The sequence below is a fragment of the Rhopilema esculentum genome, chromosome 20 (genome assembly GCF_057945365.1).
Source record: "Rhopilema esculentum isolate cy_ngs chromosome 20, ASM5794536v1, whole genome shotgun sequence".
NCBI lineage: Eukaryota > Metazoa > Cnidaria > Scyphozoa > Rhizostomeae > Rhizostomatidae > Rhopilema > Rhopilema esculentum.
The window spans coordinates 2,074,898-2,098,787 of NC_142834.1; the positions used below are offsets into that span (position 1 = coordinate 2,074,898).

General features: G+C 35.5%; 1 protein-coding gene across 2 annotated transcripts in view; it reads left to right on the forward strand.

Moving 5' to 3' along the window:
• Positions 1-23,890, forward strand: part of LOC135687688 (uncharacterized) — a 38,904-nt gene extending 15,014 nt beyond the window's left edge. For both annotated transcript variants that reach the window (XM_089114312.1, XM_089114314.1), the window contains exons 4-29: positions 2,436-2,484; positions 3,154-3,305; positions 3,481-3,618; positions 4,012-4,086; positions 4,715-4,837; positions 5,540-5,665; positions 7,769-7,894; positions 8,238-8,363; positions 9,006-9,131; positions 9,637-9,762; positions 10,490-10,615; positions 11,836-11,997; positions 12,419-12,523; positions 13,212-13,319; positions 13,862-14,021; positions 15,491-15,609; positions 16,701-16,753; positions 17,529-17,614; positions 18,322-18,417; positions 18,803-18,981; positions 19,474-19,522; positions 20,395-20,591; positions 20,825-20,899; positions 21,129-21,226; positions 22,030-22,169; positions 22,976-23,890. In XM_089114312.1, the coding sequence (XP_088970438.1) occupies positions 2,436-2,484; positions 3,154-3,305; positions 3,481-3,618; positions 4,012-4,086; positions 4,715-4,837; positions 5,540-5,665; positions 7,769-7,894; positions 8,238-8,363; positions 9,006-9,131; positions 9,637-9,762; positions 10,490-10,615; positions 11,836-11,997; positions 12,419-12,523; positions 13,212-13,319; positions 13,862-14,021; positions 15,491-15,609; positions 16,701-16,753; positions 17,529-17,614; positions 18,322-18,417; positions 18,803-18,981; positions 19,474-19,522; positions 20,395-20,591; positions 20,825-20,899; positions 21,129-21,226; positions 22,030-22,169; positions 22,976-23,124 (3,069 nt within the window). In that variant the 3' untranslated portion in view covers positions 23,125-23,890. The remainder of the gene's footprint in view (positions 1-2,435; positions 2,485-3,153; positions 3,306-3,480; positions 3,619-4,011; positions 4,087-4,714; positions 4,838-5,539; positions 5,666-7,768; positions 7,895-8,237; positions 8,364-9,005; positions 9,132-9,636; positions 9,763-10,489; positions 10,616-11,835; positions 11,998-12,418; positions 12,524-13,211; positions 13,320-13,861; positions 14,022-15,490; positions 15,610-16,700; positions 16,754-17,528; positions 17,615-18,321; positions 18,418-18,802; positions 18,982-19,473; positions 19,523-20,394; positions 20,592-20,824; positions 20,900-21,128; positions 21,227-22,029; positions 22,170-22,975) is intronic.

A 23,890-nucleotide genomic window follows, 5' to 3' on the forward strand; every position in this document is an offset into this window, starting at 1 on the left:
GTAGTGTTGTTCATGATAGTCCTATCACCTTTATGTGTATAAAATTTTCACAGCTGTAGTACCCTAGGTAAAACGTACCAATTGAGTGAAAGCCAAATCAGCACATTATCATTAAAATATTCGAATACAGCTTGTTTCTGCTTTTATTTATGAGTACGTTCAAATACATATATTCGCCAAGCTAAAATTACATCCAACGTCACACTTTTTGTATACCGAACTATATAATGCTGTAGACGTTAGACCTGCTATGCAAATGATGCTCTATAAGGTCGTAAGTGCTTAGAACGTTGGTTTGAAACATCTCCCTAGACAACTTAACGCTCCTTCAGTGATCCAACATCTCTCAATTCCAATGAACGCAGACATTGTGGCCTTTTTAATGTGGTTCAAATTTGATTCACGACCAATCTAACCACTTGCAATAACTCAGACTTTCGGTTTTGCAAACCAGGACAGTTCAAAATTCTTTCATAATTACGCCCTGTCAGCATATCGTAAATTCACAAGTAGCCACGGACCAAAAGGCTTTGATTTGAAACTGATATGACGGCGAAAGGAGCTGATCGCTATAAATTTATTGTCGTAGGTCAATTTTATGAATACTCTACGCATTTTGACAGAATAGGCCAATTTTTGTCATTTTTATTCTAGTACCAAGCGTACATATTTTTAACCTTATTTTTACTCAAGTTTCTGATAAATGCTGCTTGACGATCGGTTAACGCGTTGAACTCAGAATAGCAACTTTGAACCGTCCTGTTCTCTACAACAAAATCATTCTTTTAACGTTAACTTCTCAACTGAGAAGTTTCTGTCCGACTAGTGAAATTACATCGTATCTCTGTGCGTTGATCTAAACTTTCAAATACTGTTTCTGAGAGATAAAGAAATAGCTTTTACTCCTTTTGTGGCTGCCCCTACTTTCCCAATCTTTAGTTTGTTTGCATCCACAGCCCGTGTTTCTTTTCATAATGAGACCAAAACACGTTTTAGAGACCGTTTCCTGTGCTTTCTGGGCTAGCTCACGGTATCCCCAGACAAAGAGAGAATTGACCAATCAAGTGCGGTATATCATCTACTTTTCGATTGGTTAATTCCGCACGAATCTTCTCGATATATCGATTTTATTCAAAACATGTAAAGGCAGGGTTGTCCACATTCACAGGCATTGTTTTCTTTAAACGAAATTATAATTTGTCGTGTCGTAAGCGTATCAATGGAGCTCTTGAAAAAGACATTTTCAACGTAGTTTTTCTGGTTAATTCCGGATTTTTCAGATACCTTTCTTGATGCGATTTCAAAATTGCCACGATCCTCTTACCTCAATGTAATATCTTTAAGAGGATTAGCAATATCGTTTCATAATTAGTTAGCTAACCATTGTCATTGATACATTTTGCAAATTCTAATTGTATCAAGCGACACTAATCTTTAAAAGCGCATCTCAGACTTATAGTTTATTTAAATGCAAAATTTCATTGCAGTCTTTAGCAGCTTAGATTCTTCTTGTTTTAATTAGCTTTCGTTAATAAGCAATAAGGAATTTAGAATGAATCAATCGCCTAAGGCAGGCCAGCGTATACCTCACAATTGCTTTTGGTGCATAAAACAGGACCGTTCAAAGTTGCTACTCCGAGAGTCACGCTTAGTGTAACCATCGGGAAACTCTCTAAGCTACTATTACGACAACATCCCGGGGGGGGGGGGGGTTGGTACTTAGTATATTTACTGACAGGATGTGCACGTCTTTCCGGGTATCGTTTTCAGCATTTTATTCTAAGGCCGGGTATCTGTTCAAAGGATATATTGTAAAGCCGGTTGCCTGATTTTCGTTTTTTTTCTATTCAAAAATGACAGCAAAGCGGCTGCCCGCCCATTGTTTTTGTGGTGTTCTGGCAACCATGGCAACTGGCACCAAAACTTTGGTTTTCCTTTGTTCTTTTTTTCCAGAAATTCTAAAGCCGGGTGTCATTTTTAGCTTTTTTTCTAAAGCCGGTTCACCAAAAAGATCTTAGGAGTCCACACCCCCGTCGTTTTGGTATCCAAGTACCCCCCCCCCCAGGGGGCAACATCATTAGTAATAATCAGAACATTTGCCTGACCATCGTATCACTCGGAATAGCAGGCAGAACCGTCCTGTTTTTACACCAAATAGCGTGTACAGCTCTGCCTACACGGCATGAAGCACTTTAGGACAAACTGGTAAAGATTAATTTCTATTACCTCAGAGGAGTATTAATTAAAATGTTTAAAATTACATATTGCAAACGTCCATTGTTCTGTTATACCTGAAAGACATATTCTATATAGAAAGAGTATACTAAAGACTTTTTATGTTATAATATTTATTGCCGAAAAATCTTTAAAGTTTCCGATGTAATGCTTATAATTTCAAGCAGATTAACTAAGTCAAAATGCATTGTTTATTGTAGAAAAATGACATCAGAGCCATAAGAAAGATATTTGAGCAATGTCCTGTGTGTAAGTACTTATCTTGTATGACGTTAATCTAAATATCATTAGAACCCAGTCTCTTCCTGAAAGCCTTGACGTTGCACATGGTAACTGAATCAGCGCGGTGAACTGTTCTCCTTCCTGTTTGCTATCTTTAGCTTAGCATACAGACAAAATTCGTATTTTACTAATCATGGATGTAGATTAATGTAAAACAGTCATCTGCCTGTACATATTTCTTTACTTTTTATATCACCAAAATTATTATTCCATGATATATATTCTGGTGAACAAAATTCTTCTGTGACAAAAGTTTAAGCAAATAAACCTTAATTCTCTAGTGATGAATCTTACCCAAAGAAGTCAGTTGCTATAGTCATCAATATTTATGCTGCATCCCTTCCAAATAATACCCACTGTGATTTGATACTCTTTCCTGGATTGAATTTATAATGACAATTAAGTTAAATAGTTGTTTTAGTTTATGTCAACGGTTTTTTTGATGCAAGCTTACTCGGCAAAGCAAGGCTATCAAATAAATTTTCTGGAAAAATTTTTTTTGTTTTTTCCCCTCCTTTTTAAACCAGGCAACAAGGTCCCCATAACAACTTGTTGTGTAAGCGGTCTTTCACTGTATTTGGAGATGGAAACATTTATAAATTGGTTTATTCATAAAGTATGTGATCAAATTTTTAGGCCAAGCGGCATTCCCGGATCCATGTGCCTCCAGCCCATGTGCAAAAAACGTGACATGCACCCCTGCTCTTGAGAAAGAAAGAGGCTTTGAGTGCGGGAACTGCCCAGCAGGGTACAAGGGCGACGGCCTTCATTGTGAAGACATTGATGAGGTATGTCGAGATTCAATGTGATTTGCTCTTAGAGAGAGAAAACGCAAACGAGTGGAGTATGACAAAAACGATCGATGACATTTCATCATTCAATCTATTTAATAATGAAAAATAACTTGTCCAACACCCTTCTTTTATCTATATGCACTGATTTCGCTGCTGACCTCATTTTCAGTGTCAACTGGCTCCTTGCTCGCCACTAACAAAATGCATCAATCTTCAACCTGGCTACGAATGCAGTCCTTGTCCCGAGGGATTCGATGGAAAGACGCTGCGGGGCGTTGGCATTGTTCATGCTGCCACGCATCGACAAGTATGAATACTTCTTTAAAGAAGCCTTCTTGCTTTTATGAGATATTTGCTCTCTAGTCATTTACATTGCATGTCTTACCGTGCACAAGTCTTTGAAAGATAACATTAATATCACAAATTTGGCCAGATTGTTTTTGTACTATTAAAATAACTTTGCATTTAGTAGCGTAATGACGTCAACTCAAGCCTTTAAAATAAACATTGCATTCTGTGTACTGATGCTACACTGTGTCCTAACTTTAGCAAAGTTTTGGCTTTTGAATTCACCAATTTCTGGTCTAAATAACTTGGCATCGCGTGATTTCTTACAGCTTCATACTTCACATTGCAATCCGGTAGAATGGTTAAACAAAACTTTTACTACATCTACGTGAATAAATCGTTTGTTTTGCAGGTATGCAAAGACTTCGATGAATGCAAAAGTGCTGAAGTAAGCTGCCCTAAAGATACTGTTTGTGTTAATCGAAAGGTAAAGTATCCAAAATCATTTCTTTCAAAACTTGGAAGCTTTAAAGGCTCTTGCACGTCCGGCATACTTTGCGACAATATTGTCAAAACCGGCCTTTTATCGTACGACATGAAAATACAAAAACAGCACATTTTTTGCGTAAGCAACCGCTTGCACAAGCATGTCGGTTGCACAAAGGCCTTCAACTATCTCTAAATCTCTTCAATATGTGAAAAAAAACACACTGACATTTGTGTTGTCCTGAAGTTTGACCCTTGTATTCTCTCCATGTGGAGCAGTCACTGCCATTGTATTATTCTTGTATATTTCAGAGCCATTTCATAGTAATACTATTTTAATATTATCTCCATTTGTAATCATTGTTCCTTTCAATACTCTCTTCTGCGATTCACCGATTTAGCAAGTCAGTACAGTTCAACTTTAATGATTATGCTGTTTTCAATTCTCAAGAGGATGAGAGTATTTCTCGAGAGACGCTACTCTACTTTGTTTTTTCCTACTCATGCAAATGTGACCTGTTTGCATAAAAAATTAATTTTTGTAGATATATTTCGAATACGTTTTTTCAAATGAAGTTTTTTTATCTCAGGGACAAAACAAATAAAAGACAAAACTCGTATCATTATAGGGTGGTTTCACGTGCGAGTGTAAGAGCGGCTTCAAAAAGATGAAAGACGACTGTGTCGACATCAATGAATGTGAGACAGGGAAGGCTGTTTGTCCCGGCAACAAAATCTGTATTAACGAGTTGGTAAGCCTTTCTCTTTCTGTGAATATGTTTCCGTTCATTCGACTTGTTATCTGAATCAGAAAAGCCAGTTTAATATGAAGTGTAGGCCAGGAGCTAATAAATATTACGGAAAAGTCGATAACCTTAAAGAGGAGTTAGTGAGCTGATGCTTTGGAACCAGGACAGACCAATTGGAATAGAATTCAGTAAAATCCATTTTAAAGTCATTAAATTTGAAAGCTTGCTCAGTCGGTCAGGTCACCAATGAATTAGGATTAAAAAAAGTAAAATGACAATTTGCAATGTTTTACTTTTGAGTTTATCAAAAACAATTTCATTATTCAATTAGTATAGAAATGATGATTCTTACTTCTTCTCTACTGCCGTGCGTTTAATTCTATTTCAGAATACTTGTCGATACCATCTTTCTTGGCAAATAACTCCCATGTGATTGATGCTACTTTGAATCTTGTCAATTTCTTATCCGCATATGAAAATTGGCATGACACATTGCATTGCATAAACTGTGTAACACAATCTATATTGAAATCTCGAGAGAATGAAGGGTGCTTCTTAGAAATTCCTGTGAGAGAGTTAACTGTATTTTGTGCTCTCTTCAATGAATATTATTAAGCCTTTGATCAATGATAGAAGAAATTTTGGAGTTTAGGACCATTTAGATACAATTGTTCATTTTTCTGTATACCAACTTGTAATTCACAGGGAGGGTACAAATGTGGCTGCAATGAGGGATTCAAAGAGGACCCAGAGATAGGCTGCGTCGATATTGATGAGTGCAGCGAGCGGGATGACCCCTGTAATCCGACCACATTCTGCGTCAATACAGTCGTAAGTTAATTATTTAACTACAAGTATTTTCCTTTCTGCTCCGTTCGAACCAGCTGTTAAAACGGTGATTACTTTGGTATACCAAGCCCTGCACGTAACTGGCAGTTTGACATTGGAGGCAGCCGGTAAAGTTTCCAATTCAATGATTTCGAATATTTGATCCTCAAATGGCAGTTGCTTCAAATACCTTTAGGCCACTTAGGCCAGCGCAGGATGAAACCAAACGTTGCAAAGACAAAGCATAATTTTAACAAACAGTGCACAAAAGCTCTCAGACACAACTACTTGGTACCTTTTTGTTGCTTGTTTTTGTAATTTTTGCTCATTCCTCCATATGCCAGCAAAAGCATAATGCAATCAAAACTGAAAAAAAAGTTGAATCCCAGCCTTTTCGTAAACAGCTAGTTTTACTGAAAACGGCCTACTATTCTAAGTTTACCTTACATAATAGTAGCAAAGTCTTAGCTATAGCCACAAAAATTTTTCTCCCTAATTCCATTGAACAATGATTTCAACCATGTTCTCCTTGTCTTAGATGTTATGAAACATGCGAAAGTTATAATTGCCTTCAAGTTCATCTCTGTTGCCAAATATAAGTACTTCTTTTTGTCACATTATCAGAGCATTTTGCTGTATTAACAGTTTAACAAGCTCAAAGATGTCACCCAGACACTAAAGTGATTCAATTGTAGTGATTTGCGAGAGACAGTTATCTTTTAGAGACGTTCAAATTACAAAAAAATTTCATTAAGTTGCACTTTCTCTTCAAGACTTGCAGTTAATCCTTGAGCTAAGATGTCAGGTCAGCCTTTTCTTTAACCAACGATCGACATTTCCTTTGTTTAGTAAACTTTGTACTGCATAAACGCTTTTCAATTCTTTAAGAAACAGGAACAGCTTTGCTTCTCTAAATATCAATTTATAATAAGGGCATCAACAGTTTTGCCATCTTAGTTTCACCAATGCACACAACAGATGTAATAAATTCCATTATTTACCGATAACACAGTAAAGCGGAAACATGTATCTTGCCGTCTTCAATTATCCTATTTTTTCGTGTTATCCTTACATTTTTGTGGTGTGAAAGGTTTATTTGGAAACTCTATTATATTCCTTATTATCTCTAAAAAGTTGAGCGCTATATTTTATCTTCGCGATGCTATAGATCTGAAACGAAATCATTTGATTTCAAGACATCTTAGCAGTGAATTAAATCTAATCTTGAATCTCTGATCATTTTTTCTTTCCCGAACTTTCTTTTTTAGCAAAAAACTGTTTATTTGAGAAAATAATCTATTGCCAATTAACTTTTCTGTAAAACCTGTTGACCTTAGCACAATAATTTGATTTTATGATGACATTAAGCTTTAAATGATGGTGCGATTTTCAGCTTAAAATCTCAGGAGATTAAGCTGAATTTTTCTTTTGACATTTATCCAATTGTTTTAAACTGTCTTGCAATTCTCGTGAGACATGGATCTTCTCAAGAGTGTTGTTATCAAGACTGTTTATGATATGTGGTTTGAGAAATGTATCGACAGCTATTCGGCTAATTAAATGACTTATTTAATATAATTTTCTACCCTTGAGACTATGAAAATGAGTAGATTTACGTTTCCAGCCCAAGGCAGGTTCAAAAGTAAAGTCGTAGTCACCTCCAAATAAAGAAAAAACAAAAAATGTGTCTCGCCGCTGCGATCTTTGAAATGTAATCAAACTTCTTGGAAGATAAAATGAAACCAAGGTTGTCGATGTCTCAAAAATTAAGTTATTTTAGCTACTCTCATCATGCTTTCGGAACTCACGATAAATGTTCAGTTTTTAGAATTTTCATTGTTTTTTTAATCATTTGTGAGACGCTACTCAATTTGGAGAACAAAACCTTCTTGTTTCAAGCTCTCTTTGAAGTATACCAGTCTTTTGCAAAATTTTCGAAATCTTGGTTCAAATTAGGATTCTTAGACTTGCATCATTGTTGCATCATAATAAAAAGAATCAAAATCAACAATTTCGTCCAATTTCAGTGTATCTGGAGAACTTTCAAAATACGTGAAAATACGTTATCAACATGTTCGTTAAACTATGTCTGTCTCTTCCTTTCAGGGAGGTTTCAATTGCACGTGCCTAAAAGGATTTCATAAAAACAAGACAGGCCATTGCAATGATGTAGACGAGTGTCGGGCCGGGAAACACAAATGTCCTGCCGGAACAAAATGCATCAACACAGTGGTAAGTTCAATTGGCATTAGCTAGATTGTCATTTGCTAAGCATGTTATGTCATGTTAATGAAAACTGGAATATGTTTGTGAAAATTAATAACAATCCATCTTTGCCTTTGAAAGAAAGTTATTAGATTCTGAAACCCTTTGATATTTTGAAAATACCTTTAGGACTTATTTGTTGCTAACAAAAGCCAAAGAGGTCTTAAGAAAAAACTTCACTACAGACTTTCTTAATGTGTATCAAGTCAAAATCTAGGAAGATATCTCAAGAGATTCTACATTTCCCGCTGAGATTTGAATCTTTTAAATGCTTGATTGCCGATGCTGAAATGTACTCTCTACAAAACAGGCGAATTATACGTGCTCATGTCCCGAGGGATTCAAAGGAGCTGAGCTTGGGAATTGTACTGACATAGATGAATGTGAGAATCAGGCATTTGAATGTCCTCATGGTGGTCGTTGCGTTAACACAGAGGTATGATAAATGCAACCTTAACTAACCGCAGTGGTATCTCACCTGTATTATCAACCAGAAAATGATAACATCCATTTTGAAAAACTAGATATCACACTTGAGATAATTCTCAGTTGTGGGTTTGGTTTCCTTCCAAACATTTATGTCTGTCTCGTGCAAAGATCTTTTGCCTCTCGAAGTCTCAGTAACTGGCTTACGATCAAAGATTTTATTCGGAATTCATCAAAATGGCACGTTGACTTTTTTGCCTCTGCTGTTTCCTTAGAGACCTGCAATAAAGTACTGAAATGATGACACCACTCGTCGAATAAAACTAAATGTGCAATTTCAAATTGAAATTTTTGCTACAGATCTGCTATGACGTGGCTAGAACTTAACATTGCTAAGGACTATTTTTTTCCTTGGCTTATCAATTATAGAAAAAAGATTAATTTTCAGTGATTTTAGATGGAAAAATTTCCTCTTCAATGTTCTCGTTATTTAAGCCTACATTAAATAGATAAAATTCCGTTCATCTATATAACCATTTTCTAGTATATTTTCTTTACATGGGATTTCATATAATAAAATCGTAGTTTTTGACATTTCCACACAGTTTTCTGACTTTTGATCTGACTGAAGTGAAATTCTGCTTTTATCCAGGGAAGCTTTAGATGTGACTGTGCTAAAGGGTTCAAGAACGACGACAAGGGAGATTGCACCGATGAAGATGAATGTAAAACTGGAAAATATTTTTGTCCAAAGGGAACAAGATGTATCAATACTCTGGTTTGTATTGTTTTTCTGCTAATTTTTTGCTACTACATAATGAATTGAAAACAAAATAAAGTTCTCAACTGGCTAAAGCATTGTACAACCTTACTTGTGATCATTTTTTTCTTTTAAACACTATCTTAAAAATGAGATTTGTACTATGAAGTTGATTTTGAACAATTTGGCGATGAAAACTTGAAAATGGATTTTAGAAAAAGCAAACATTTCACAACATACTGCTTAAAGCTTTTTCGTCCGACACTCCTTAGAGCTCAGAGTATAAAACTTCAAAATAAGTGTTCCAAAGAATGAAATAGATTGACTGAAATTGTTGCAATCAGATAAACGCAAACACATGACCGGCACAGTTACCCAATCAGTGCTGCGTGCCTATAGAAATATCATTTTGCAAAATGTTTGCTTTTATCAGAGCCATTTAAAGATTAACTAGGCAGACAAATTTGTAAGAGTTGAATTTACAGCTGTGCATTTGGGATTTATCTTTCACTTCTTGTTTCAGGGAAGTTTCCAGTGCTCTTGCCAGAATGGCTATAAAGAAGATGAATTTGGGCAATGCGTAGACAGAGATGAATGCAATGCCAACATCACACTCTGTCCTCCTGGCAGTGTCTGCAGAAACACTCCGGTGAGATTTCAAATTTGTTCACCTTTGTAGCTGCAAGCTTAAATAAGCTAAGTCATATAATCATTTCTATTAACCAAACAGAGATGTCGAATTACAAATAAAGAGGTGAGATTCAAACAAGTTCGCAATGATTTGGAACATGGTGTTTTTATAAAGTCGCATTGACACATAAGTTTCTTTAAGCACAGAGATAATATATGTGTTCTGCACTGTTTCTATTCTTTGCTTGTTACTGTTCTTTTAAAATCACAATTTCTAGCCAGTAAAATTAAGAAAATTGAACTCTCCTATCAAAGAAGTATTTATTTCAAACTACTTTGTTCCATTTTTGTTCTATCTGAAAATACGAACAGGAAAAGGGTTGGCGAGAGACCAGAAACTTGCCTGTTGTCAGGGAATCAAAGAGTTTATAAGGACTTTGACTTCATATAGAACTCTTTATTATATTTAAGCGTTTTGCTAGGAAATTTAGACCATTGCCCTACTCGAAACATCGTTCGCACAGCATCCAAAACATAAGAGTATCAATACCTGTATTCCCTCTGATAGTTATGCTCTCAATATTTTTGCCTGGCTGTATAAGGCAGATAGGTTTGTGAATGTGAATTTCTTTCATTCCATTCATTCCAGTTTTTATTTAAAGAATAGCATCATCATGGGCATTTCAATATGTCATTTTCTGTCATAAATGTCACCTGAATGACTATTTTTGTTTTTCCGCCCGTAGGGTAGTTATAAGTGTGGCTGTCCTGAAGGGTATGCAGGTGAAGATTTCAGCAGCTGCAGTGACATTGATGAGTGCACAACTGGCAACTTCAAATGCCCGCCTGGCTCAGCTTGCATCAATACTGTGGTGAGTTGATTAATACCATACAAGCAAAATGATAGGAAAGTACCATTTCCGATCTGAACCCTACAGGGTTACCATGTTGTACTAGTTAAATTTATAGATTAATTAGTAAATGGCTTTGAAAAAAGCAAACATTTAGTAAACTAAAGCTTTTCGTCTGACACTCTTCAGAGTTTAAAACGTCAGAACATAGATCGAAAACTCTACGCTAGGAAATATATATACTCAGTTGTGGATCGAAATAGGCCAATCAGAAACACGAGCACATGACTGTAAAGGTTGACCAATCAGTGCCGCTTGCCTATTGGAATGTTACCAGTGGTCTGATTGGTCAACCTTTACAGTCATGTGCTCGTGTTTCTGATTGGCCTATTTCGATTCACATCTGGGTATATTTATTTCTTAGTGTAAAGTTTTCGATCTATGTTCTGACGTTTTAAACTCTGAAGAGTGTCAGACGAAAAGCTTTAGTTTACTAAATGTTTGTTTTTTTCAAAGCCATTTACAAGTTTTGTACCACCAAAAGATTGTTAGAATAATTAGTGGAAGCCTTCGCAAAATCTTCCCATATTTCAAGCAGCTAACTTAGAATGGCTTTCTTTCAGTCGCAAATCGTATTTTACATAAAGAATGAAAGGAGTCCTAGTTTGATAGTTGCAATACCTTATTGAAGATTCAAAATCCTTTGGTAAACAATTGTTCTTAGGCATTGGTTGCCAACAATTGCTTCGTGAATCTAATTTTATACGTGTCTGCTTCTCTTTTCAAATTTTTGGCCTTCTTACGTTAGATATTCGATTTTGGTAGTATAGGGCTCAAATCCTGATTGGCTGACAGCTTGCGCTAGATCATGTGGTCTCTCTCGCGGCTGAACCAATCACAGCCCCGGAAAGTGTAAACGAACCTAGGCCATAGCCGAAAATTAGGCATTTTTACCACCTTTCGTTATAAAAATAGCATGTAAGATTTGCTACAACAAATATCTGCTTACGGTAGCATATAAGTACTCAGCTTGAAATATTAATATGTAGAACAAGACATATTTCCATTCGCCAATTGACTGCCCAGAAACTTAAACTTGTGTACTAATTTAACAAAAACATTAATTTTAGATCTCACTTGCAGCGATTTTTTTATGGACACTTTTAAAATGCTCCTCTGGTATTCCTAAAGCATTATTGTATCATTATGTCAATTGTTAGTTCTCAAAAATTGCTCTCTAGGGATCTTACAAATGTTCTTGCCCATTCGGGTACAGAGGGCCAGAAGTCGGAAAGTGTCGATTTGTCGGTGTTTGCGAAGAGAAAAAGAAGAAAGGCGAGACATTATGCGGCCCGAATGCCGAATGCATTTCGCGAAGCAAAGACAAGAATTATGACTGTCAGGTAAAGGATATTTTCAGAATTGATAAATTTTTTAGGCGTGTTTTGCTATGGTTGAAAATGCTCAGAATATTTTCCAGCTCTTCATTAATGCTATTCTAGATACATAAACTTTTTAATCAAGAAGATTCCTTATTTGTCCCTTAGTAACTCAAAAACAATATATAGATTCGACTAATTGATTGCATATCTTTATGTGTATTCAGATCACCATTATAATATCAAAATAGGATTAAGATGTAAATCTTGAAGGATGATTTAAAGAAAGGACACATTTGAACAATGTTGGTACTCCGAAGTTGCGTGATGTTTTACGGATGTCTGATTCCTTTGGCAAGACCTTTAGAAAACGCATTATTTCTTAGTATTTTAAGTAATATTGCTCTTTTAATTGTGACATACAATTTGTTCCACTTTTCGACAGTGCAAACCAGGATTTGCTGGTAATGGCTTCCATTGCGGAGACGATTCTGATTCAGATGGCATACCCGACAAAGCATTGCCTTGCGGAGGAATGGAGTGCAAAGCGGTTAGTAAAGAGTACAGCTTTGGTTCTAACAAGAAAACATCAAATCGCATTATTCTTCAAAGAAAAAATTTGCGTTTCTTCATGACCATATGTCTTACAGGTCGTTCGACAACATCAATCAGTCAAGTAGCCTCGGAGTCAACTGGTTTTGATAAGAGGCCGTGAAACCAAATACGGCATCAATTTACATCACAGAGAATCTATTAGATCAATAGTTCTACATTTTGCTTCATTAAAGCTCCTTATAGTTCCTACTAAGCCATTACGGCTCCAGTTTACAGTTTAATCAGACCCTTGTTAGCTCCTGGTGAACATTTTTGGCTCCTAAAGACTTTTATAGAGCTATCTGACAAATCTACCTCACATTGGCAATCAAATGACGGGTTTCAAGAGATGTAATAGTTCAGTAATTTTCGTAACAGACTGTCTCGTTTATGTCTTCAACGATACTTTGCAAATCTACGTTTGATTTTCTTTTGTCTATAAAAGCTATTATTTTCGAGTTAGAACGCTTATACCATTCAATGAAATGTTTTTGACAAGTCAAGATCTGTTTTGTCACAAATCCAGATATCATGGACAACTTTTGGTGTCTATAAAGGAATGTTTGAAAGAAATTAATTTCGACTGGATTTGAATGACGAATATGAAAATATGTTAATCTGATCTTTTCGTTTTTGTTAAATAGGATAACTGCCCATACGTTCCAAATGGTGCCCAGAAGGATTATGACAAAGATGGACAAGGAGATCTGTGTGATCGTGATGCTGATGGTGATGGGGTGAATGACGAGCTGGTATGACTCATTTTGTCGTGATTAACCAAAGCTAGCAAACTTTAATCAGTGTTTAAACATAAGTTTGCGATTCAGTGTGATCTTCATCTGATATATTGTTGAAATGAAACTAATAGAACATAAAGTTTGCAAGAATATTCTCGTACGAATTCTCAGTTTTTGCTTCATTCAATATACAAACCATTTGCTAACAAGGCCTTCGTATGCTAGAAACTAAACGATGTTTTCAACAAAGTTTATAAAATTGTTTTTATAAGCTCTAATGTTGATTTTTGCGTGAATGGTTTTTCCATCAAATAGAACTAGCGTGCATTTTCATTCTTCCTTTACCCATTGTGTGTAAAATGACTTATCGTGGATTTTACCCATTTTCTAAGTGCACAGTCACATGTAGCAAAAATTCCTCGCGCATTTCACCAAAATACATCTGTACTGTACTTCACTGTACTTCAAAATCTTTATTTCATATTTTTTAAAGTTTTATCTTAGTTTATTAATTTCATGATTAATGATTTGTATTAATACGACTCCTTAATCGAAAGGATAACTGCCCGTTAACGCAAAATCCCCGGCAACTCGATCAAGATGGTGATGGGTATGGCGATAGCTGTGATAATTGTCCACTTATCTTCAACAAGCATCAGCTCGATGCTGATCTAGATGGCACTGGAGATCTTTGCGATTCTGATGCTGACAATGACGGTATGTTTGACTATTTCTGCCAAATATTCTTCCGGAATGTAAATAACATCTTTGCAGAGCTATTCTCTCTTGAGATGTTGGAACACTGTCGTATCGGAGACACATTTGGTGCAAATCGAATAATGAGATTTTCTCATCAATGACTGGTGAAGTTGAATATAGGCAAATCCTGTAGTGGTAATAAAACTTGAGGAAGCTATGAGCCATTTTCAAATGAAGAGTATAAACAATCCTTGAAATTTACCTGAATGTCTGGCCAGTGCAACGTCGTCAATTGTCCTAGACACGGAATTTGAAAGAATCTCATTTGTGACCCTAGTTGACTAATGATCAATTGCCCTTGTCTCTTTTGACATTTTGATTTCAAAGACAGTTCGATGATGAGAATCTCCTTTGGTTTTAATTTTCTTAAACAGCTATTAACTTCAGTATTCTGTTGAGGCTAGATCTGTTTCAAAGAGAAGCAAAACGTTTGCCATGTTAAGGCCTAGGGGCGGATTCAGGGTGTCGCACAGGTCGCACGGATGACCGTCAGATTTTCAGAATTTATTTTAGTCTTCAGTCATTGAAATAAGGCAATCATGTTTACCACAATCTTTTATTTTCCTCCTTAAAGATAATACATTTTGCTCTCTTTACACAATAAACACAGAACCGAACTTGGTCGATCTCACACACAAAGCTACGATTTAATTCAATAAAGAAAATATTCCAATACCATCCTAGACCGTAAACAGTATGATTTTTAAGCATGTCGCCCGTGCCGCACAAATATGCAGGGCTCTTTGTTATGCAAATGTTTTACCAAATCTCACCAATCAAATTTCAAGTTTTCACATATTTGTGCGGCACGAAAAGTCTGTAAACACTATGTTAGATTACTGTGCCGCACAACTGCTGGCAAGGGAAGAAAGTGGATGAGGTTGTAAGTTGTGAAAGGGAAGAGTCCCAATTTTCTTTATCTGTACGGAAGAGGTGCACAGGAAGTGAACACTTCTGAATCTTAAGATATTTTGTTTCAACTGCGTGTTGGATTTGCTGGAAAATTTGGAAAACCTTTTAGAGGGAAAAATGTTTGACTGAACAATTTGAAGGTTTCAGGGCCCAGTCCTAAGTGCTATGGTTCTGGGGGGGGGGGGGGGGGGCTCTGCCCTTGATCATGAGGGAGGCCCCCTAGACCGCCTGCTGGGCAGTGTCAATGTGCGACCGTCAACTTTTATTCTGTATCCGCCCCTGTTAAGGCCTATCTCAGTAGATTAAGGCTTCTGAGATATAAAGAAGTCAAATGGATAAAAAAATAAGCTACATAGAAATCAAATTAAACGCGGAGATCAAAAATAATGTTTGGCTAGCTAGAGACATCCTATGGTCTTTGATAGGATGTCCCAGCCTATTTGTTTGTCACAGTCTTCAACTGTTTATTCCTTGAGGCCTTCAATAAAAAATAAACTGTTTTCTTTTTTATACAGGAATTCAGAATATTTTAGACAACTGCCCACTTGTTCCAAATTATGATCAGAAAGACACAGACAAAGATAATTATGGCGATGCATGTGACAACTGCGTGGACACGCCAAATGAAGACCAGGTAAACCTTTTTGCTATCCATACCGTTCTAAGACCACTGTAGCAAAACTGTTCTACAGGCTACGAAAGGAGACTCGAGATGTCACAAATTAAGCGAAAGTGATAAAGGACCTCCGCAACAAACGGAGAGTAAACAAAAACGACAAGAACAATTTTGCTAAGAAATTAAACCTCGCCCTGATTTGCAGTTCTCCGTCCGGCCCTCGGTGTTTAAACTCAATTTCAATGACTTATTTATGATTTTGTAATTGATTTATATGTTTTCCTTGCGCGCGTTCGGTGTTGATTCTAGTTTGCCTTGAGATAGTAAGCCTTAATTATATTGTGTGGGAAGGAATAGCCGCAGGATAGGCTGTGCGCCGGATTCTGTGAATCTTGCAATGAGTATAATACAAGTACGAGGATAAAATTCAGAAACAAAGCAAAACAGCGACGAGAATCCAAAGTTGTGAGATAAATTTTCCAAAATAAATTAAATTAAACAAATACTAATATTTCGCCCCGGCATGCAGGGCTTCATCAGATCTGCCTCAATTCACATCCTTTGCATACATACATTGTCATGATTAGGAGATATTGGTAAGGAGGAAGTAGAGAGACGGCTATATATCATTATATATATTTTGTGCTCCTTGTACAAAAGTTATTGCATGAATACATAACGAGGTTAGGTTTCTGTTTGCAATTCTCAGCAAAACAGAATCTGAAGTTGCATAGCGAGAAATTTAACAAACTTGTTCTTCTTGTTGGCGGCATGATTTTATACTTTGGCAAAAAATAACATATGAAAACTTTCCGACCTGAATTTATCTGAAAACACAATAGAGTTGAACAAATGTAAACCAAAATTTTTAATAAGAACAAATTTTGACTGTATTTAGAAGAATAAAAAAACAAAAATTAATGCTTAATTGACATATCTTAGTTATTCGACGTCAAGGTTTAGTTTTTGACCTTCAAACTCAAGTGTGACTTTCAAAGAACTACATGATACCAAAAACAGTAAAACCTGGTGTTTCATTTATTACATCAAAAAATCTCAAAGATTAGCAGACAAGATTAGTCAAATGGTATTTTCATTCATTCTCACAGAAAGATGCAGATTCCGATGGGCGTGGAGATTCATGTGACAGCAATATTGATACGTGAGTTTTAACAAAAAGTTTCTACAACTTCAAAATTACACCTTTCTTTGTTAACAGTAATAAAATGCCTTACTTATCCTAACTACCTTCTTCAAACTGACAAAGTTGCAGAAAAGCAATTGTAGTGACAACCAAGTATAATGGAACTCCTCTTTGTTACTGAACTTCCTATACATAAAATTAAATTGAAGTTGACCAGAATACATATTCGATAATTTTGTTGAAGTAGCTCTTTGCAAATTAATTATATAATTTAAAATTCTGCAAGGACAAAATACACACAACTTTCTAACTTCTTAAAAGCTGTAGCATTGCCAGAATATTATTATGGCTACCTCGTAACCTACAGAAATCTCGTGGTGGAAAATTCTAGCGAATAAAATGACATCGCCAAATATCTCAAAAATTTGTTCGATTGCAGAATGATTATTGTCAATTACTTTAATAACAAAGTTTTAATTTTGGTATTTGACGTTTGACGTTTCTACTGACTGTTTCTCTCTTTATTCTATTTGTAAAATTTATTTATTTATTTAACGAATGTCGTTATTTATTTAACATGTGACTATTTTTATCATAATATGTGAATCGATCGATTTGTTTACTAATTCTTGTGCCTGACTTTCGTATTCTCTTTGAAATTGCAATATCTTCTTGATACTATATGCAAGCAGCTTATTTTCTTGATATCCACATCGCAAGCTTTGAGATTGAATTAATGTTACGTCGCCTCAAAAACCAGTTTCTAAACTTGGTCTAATTACATTTCCTGCAGTGATAAAGATGGCGTCCCTGACATAGAAGACAACTGCAAATTCCTTGATAATGCTGACCAACTCGACAGCGACAACGACAAAATCGGTAGGTCAAAACATCTTGCTCTTTAAAATTCTTTCCTGCTATTCGAGACTATGTTTAAACTATCATAATATGTTCACCAAAATAAGATTACATTCACAGGGGTTGTGTGTTAGGGCCTTTGGCTGCACCCTTTATTTTTCAGTAAGATATTTTTTTCATAGGTTATAACAATATTCATTGAATTATACCTCAGAACTTTTGTTCCTAAGAAGCATTTTTCTGTTTTTAAACAAATATCAATGCAAATGTCAACCCATGCAGATCGCAACAAGTCTTCGGCCTAATGATGAGGGAACAAAAGTTCTGCCAAAAAATGCATAATTGCATGCTTAGAATCCCGTACACGTTGCGAGAAACGAGCAAGAGCAACTACTGGCACGATTGAATCTTTGATAATCTAGCATTTGTCGCAACATTCGACCACTTTTCTGTACTTGTGACAACTTTGAGCCTTCTTTGGAATGTCTGTAATGTTCACATAGCACAATAGAATGACCAAATAATTTCGTTGGCAGACCTTTAGCAAATTTGCGCTTCCTATACTTGGGTGCAAAGCTTCCAATATAGAATGATACGTGTATAAATTGGACGAAAACACAATTTTCCTCTTTCAAGACACTTTTGTTAAGTTTTAGGTTTTGGTACAACAATGTAGAAAATCAGAGGCATCGTAGCATGTTGTTTTTCATTCTTGACTCACTTTGTAGGTGATGCATGTGACAACGACAGTGACAATGATGGAATTGAAGACTCATATGATAATTGTCCGTTGATTTTCAACCCAGCACAACTTGACACTGATGGTAAGTGCTCTTTTGAAGCACGATTGGTTGAATCGGCTGAAAGCCAAGTTATCAATTGGTTAAAGCTCTGATAGCAAATCTATGCTATTCAAGTTTTAATGTCAATTATATTGCAATTGTAAAAGAATTCAGAAATTGCAAAGATAAATTATCGGGATATGCACTTCTTAAGTAAAGTGAAGCCTAAACATTTAGCATTCTAAATTTTACGTCTAGCAATTTTAGCTGCAGCAGTCGGAGGGCTTGGAATTTTGCAATGCTGCACATTGGAATATTTGAACTCAAGGTTTTTAGATAACAGTAGTTCTAGAACAAAGTCATATTTTATCTATTGTTGGTTAGTCCAAAAGAACTTGAATAATATTTAAGATTTTTGTATTTTTAGGTGACGGAAGAGGCGATCTTTGTGCTGAAGACTTTGACGGTGACACAATCAAAGATTATCTAGACGATTGTCCAGCTAACAGAAACTTGACAGTGTTAGACTTCAGGTCTCTTATTTTGATTCCGTTGGATCCAATTGGTTCTTCTCAAAAGGACCCTAAATGGACAATCAGAAACAAGGTAACGATAGATTTGTGAAATTCTAAAAATTCCCCAACAAGGAGTTTATGTCAAGTTTCAAGTTCTGTTTCTTGCAGTAAAAAATGTGATGTTTGAAATTCAGTAAAAAAGTCAGTAAAAAATTCAGTAAAAAAGTAAAAAACTGCACTCAGCATCATTGCAAGACGAAATTGCAATTCAGTTAGACTCAATCACAATTCGAGTCCAAAGACTGAATCGACTTAGATAGGTTAATAAAGTAACATATTTTTATCAGCAAAATTTTCATGCTTCACACTTAATACCTACTGTTTTACTTCATTTGTTCTTGAATTTTATTGCATTCGTAAATCTACAACGATTGTCGACTCTACATCACAAGAGCAAACAACGCAAATTGTGTTCCATTTGCGAAGCAACTTTTAGTGATTATCCAATCCTACTTGACTTTTATCAAGACTTATCCGACCAATCATACTTATACTTAATGCAAATAAATGTTTGCCTCTCAAGGGAAAAGAAATTGAGCAGCTGCTAAACTCTGACCCTGGTATCGCTGTCGGTATGAAGACATCCTTTCATTTTTGTATTTTGACACATCTTTATGTAAATTAATATAGCGCATGCATCATTTATTGCCAATGGAAGAGTTTTCCTTGAGTATATAAATACAATCGACCCTGTCGTCGATTCCTAACACGTTTAATTCGTGTAATTACTAACTCGAACAAAATTCTTAGGTCCCTTGAAAATAAGCCTCTATATTTCGAGTCTTTGTAAATATAAATCGAGCATTTTGTAATTTGAGAATTCTTACAATTCCCTAGAGAGTAAAAATCGACTGTATAAACTTAAATAACACACAAGATTAATCTGCCATGGTGTGACAGGAATTACAAAAAATCAAAACCTAATAAAGTTTTGAGTTGTTGTTTTTTATCAATACCAACAGAGAACTTTTTCCTGAAAGACGCAAATTGAATTGCAAGAAATTTCAAAATCGAGTTTAGCCCTTTGTACTCATTCTTTTTGCTGTTTAAAAACTTATTTTCGCCTATTTTTTAACAAGTACTTTCAGTTTGCTTGGTATTTATCGCTGAAGATTAATCCTGTGTGTTAATAATCTTATTTGGCAAAAAGAGAGCTTGACATAATGCTGCAGTATTTGCAAAATGTCAATTTCTATTCCCTATGGCCTTTGATTTTCTATCATAACTAATCCATTTCAGTCAGCCAATGTTTTCGTGAAATTTCCAAAATATTCAAACAAGTCCTAGTCACGTGTTTCCTATATGCATCTTTCTTTAATGAACACGACAACTGCGATGAAGTTTGTGTTACAGATTTAAAACTTGTGATAACAAATAACATTATTATTATTTTTATTTTTTTAAGTATTCAGCGCTATTAACATTTAGATACCCTGTTTTCTAGCACCTATGTCTCTGAGCTCAATTGAATTCAGTGGTACGATTTTCGTAAACACTCACGCGGACGACGATTATATTGGGTTCATCTTCGGCTACCAAGACTCGTCGACATTCTACACTGTACAGTGGAAACAAAAAAATCAGACATATTGGCACAGAGACCCTACACTTGCAGAAGGTACCACTGGAATGCAAATTAAGGTATGCAAATGTCTTTTAATACTGGGACTTAAAATCCGCTTTGTGGGACTTAAAACTGGGACTTAAAAAGATCAGTATAAAAATCATGAAGTTTTTCATGTCATATACTGGAAATAGCATTGTTAAATAGAACAAAAGCGTTAAATTTAAACACTGAAAGTCGTATGTCCAAATTAAAAATTTGTTTATAATAATGAAAAGGCCTAGATTCATTAAATTTATTTCTTTTACAGGCAGTAAAATCGAAAACTGGTATCGGAGTTGCTTTGAGAAACGCACTTTGGCATGCCGGAGACACAGCAGGCCAGGTATGTAGTTCTAATGGGAACATAACGTTTTGAATAATGCAATCCTTAGAATAATTAACTTCAATATTGCTCGATACATTGAGCTGACTTTATTTCCTTGCTAGCTTTGCTTATTACCATTAGTTTGTTAATACAGCAGTGTAATTCCGTCGGTTAGCAACCAATTCTTTCGACTATAGACCCTACACGTTTTATTGCAATTTGAATAATCTTGCGCAAATTTCACCAGGCACGATTAATCTGGCAAGATCCTCTAAGGCGTGGATGGAAGGATCGAAGAGCATACAGATTCTACCTTTCGCACAGACCACGGGTCGGATTAATCAGGTCTGACTCATATTTTCAATTCTTTTTAATTGCTCTAAATATATTGATGAAAATTTTGCAATATTTTTTCTGTAGAATCATCAACTATTACTGAAGTTAAATATTTTTGAAAAAATTTACCGCATTTTTGGCGTATAAGTCGAGTTACTAGATCCGAAAAACAGAAGTGGAAATTCGACCTTGATTTATACGACACTGATATGTTCTCGAAAAATTTTGCTTTGTATTCGGGAAATTTGTACCTTAAAGGAGGTTTATGCTAAAAGTCTTTTTGAAAAAGATAACCTTTTGGTAGAAGAGTGTGAAACTCGAATGATGTTTATACTTGGACGAGCAAAAACTTGCATTAATATTTTCTTAATAAAATATTGAGCGTTCACAATTGAGAAAAAATTGCTATGTGCAGGGTATTGCTAAAAGTCATGTATTTTCAGCCAAAAATGAAGTGTCGACTTATACGCCGGGTCGACTTATACACCGGGTCGAATTATACTTCGGGTCGACTTATACGCCGGGTCGACTTATACTCCGGGTCGACTTATACTCCGGGTCGACTTATACGCCGGGTCAAATTATACGCCGGGTCGACTTATACGCCGAGAAATACTGTTCATAAGAAAATCCTTATCAAGACCCTTATCAAGTCGTCCTTCCTACAAAACTATGCCTCAATAACCTATTAAAGTTTTGATTTAGGAAACAACGAAGGTTTGTGAGAAATAAATACCAGGAGATCTGTAGGACTGCAAATTGTTTGTTTTAGTAATGAAATATTGAATGGTCGTTTATTTCAAAAAATTTAGGCTTCAAGTTTACGACGGAAAGGATAAATACTTCGACACAGGCTGCCTGTTTGACAAGAGCATCAAAGGTGGGCGAGTTGGATTGTTTGTATTCTCACAGAAGAGTGTCATCTGGTCAGACATCGCTGTGAAATGTGAAGGTGCGTGAACCAAGTTTAAGTTTCCGTTATACTTGTATTACATTGACGTATGTAGCTAATTATGCTAAAGGCTGGATCCAAGATTAATTCGATGTTGTGTATTTAACTATTTATCGTGAATTTGCGTAGAACCTGTCAATGCACTGTTGTGTTAATCCTGAATTGACTTCAACCTACTTTTTTGTACTTTTTACTTTTTGATGAACGCGACAAAAAGTAATAGGGAAGCTCAGCCGTAAACTAAAAATATCGCTACATGCCTAAATTGATAAAAATAGTCCTGTTTAATCTGTTTCAAGGAAAATAAATAGATTTAAATTTATATTTTTTAATCAAAAACAACGTAATTCATTTGGATCGAATTATCGACAAAGCTTTGACTTTTGCGAAATAAAGCACATTGCATTTTTGTCAAGTTGAAATTATTTGCAATTTTCCAACTCATCTTTCAATATCAAAATAAACAGTTTTTGCCGATTTAATAATGAACTACCAAATAGCTCGATGAATTAAACTAAAAAATACATCAGAAGTAGGTATGTAACTTAATTTATATTGATCATAACTGACAGAACTATGTTTAAATACGGATAAAAATTTACTTGTAAACTGTAAAAAATGATACTTGTAAAAAATAACATTAACTTTGAAGGTGAATTTTATCTCTATATTTTCGAGATTGAATTAAATTATTTTTTCCTCTCTTGTATTTTTAAAAAGTTCTCTTGAAACTTATGCAATAATTGCGTGCTAGATTTTATTATTTCCGTTCCTAACTTTCATTGTTACCATTTCTTGTTTTTCAGATGCAATTCCGGCAGAATGTTACGCTTCCACTCTTGAACAAATCAAAAAGGAAGATCCAACAGGAACAGGAACAGGAAAGCTAGACTTACTTGGCTTTTCGAGTGCACTAAGGCCCCCAAGAATTATGAAACCCCGAAAACTTGGCTAAATTCAGCAATAGCTAACATTATTTAGCATTTGTTCTGGACTAGTTTCAATATCTTGAAGAGATCCAAAGATAATTTGTAGTAAAACACTGTGCTAGAAAGCACGGTTTCTACAAACAGGGTAGCTTTTACTCAGATTTCAAGTTGTTTAATAAACGAGTCTTTGTATTTCTTAATGCATCAATAATTCGATATCAGCTAAGGCAACTATGAGCACGGAATCATCTATGTATCATAAAGGAACTCAGATTTCAAGCTCGGGATAGAGGCTTCACTGAAATCCGTAAAATTTGCAGCCTGAATACGAGAACTGATTGCATGCAAAAACCCTAGTTAGATGCTTAGTTTTCCCTCTCGAAAATAAAGCTATCCATGAACAGTACGTCGCTGTTGATATCACCAAACCAACGTTTGATACCTCATTGTGGATAGGTAAGACAGTGCTGCTATACGATGCCAAGCTTGCATTATCGAATTCATTGGGCCTTTCAAAACTTCTGTTGACACAATATTACATTTGCCACTAGGTATTGCCATAATGGCATTATATATACACATACGAGTTTAAAGCTTGAGATTGCATGAAAACTTCAATTTTGATAAACTCCTTTTTATGCAGAGAATTTTACAAATTTGCATACTTTTTGTACATCTGGTGTAACCTCTCGCTTTTATTGCAATTAATCGCGTAAAGGCAGTTTAATGTTTCCATAGCGTTTAATCCTGTTTCTTTTTATTCTTTGCGATAAAAATTGAGGATTCTTGTAA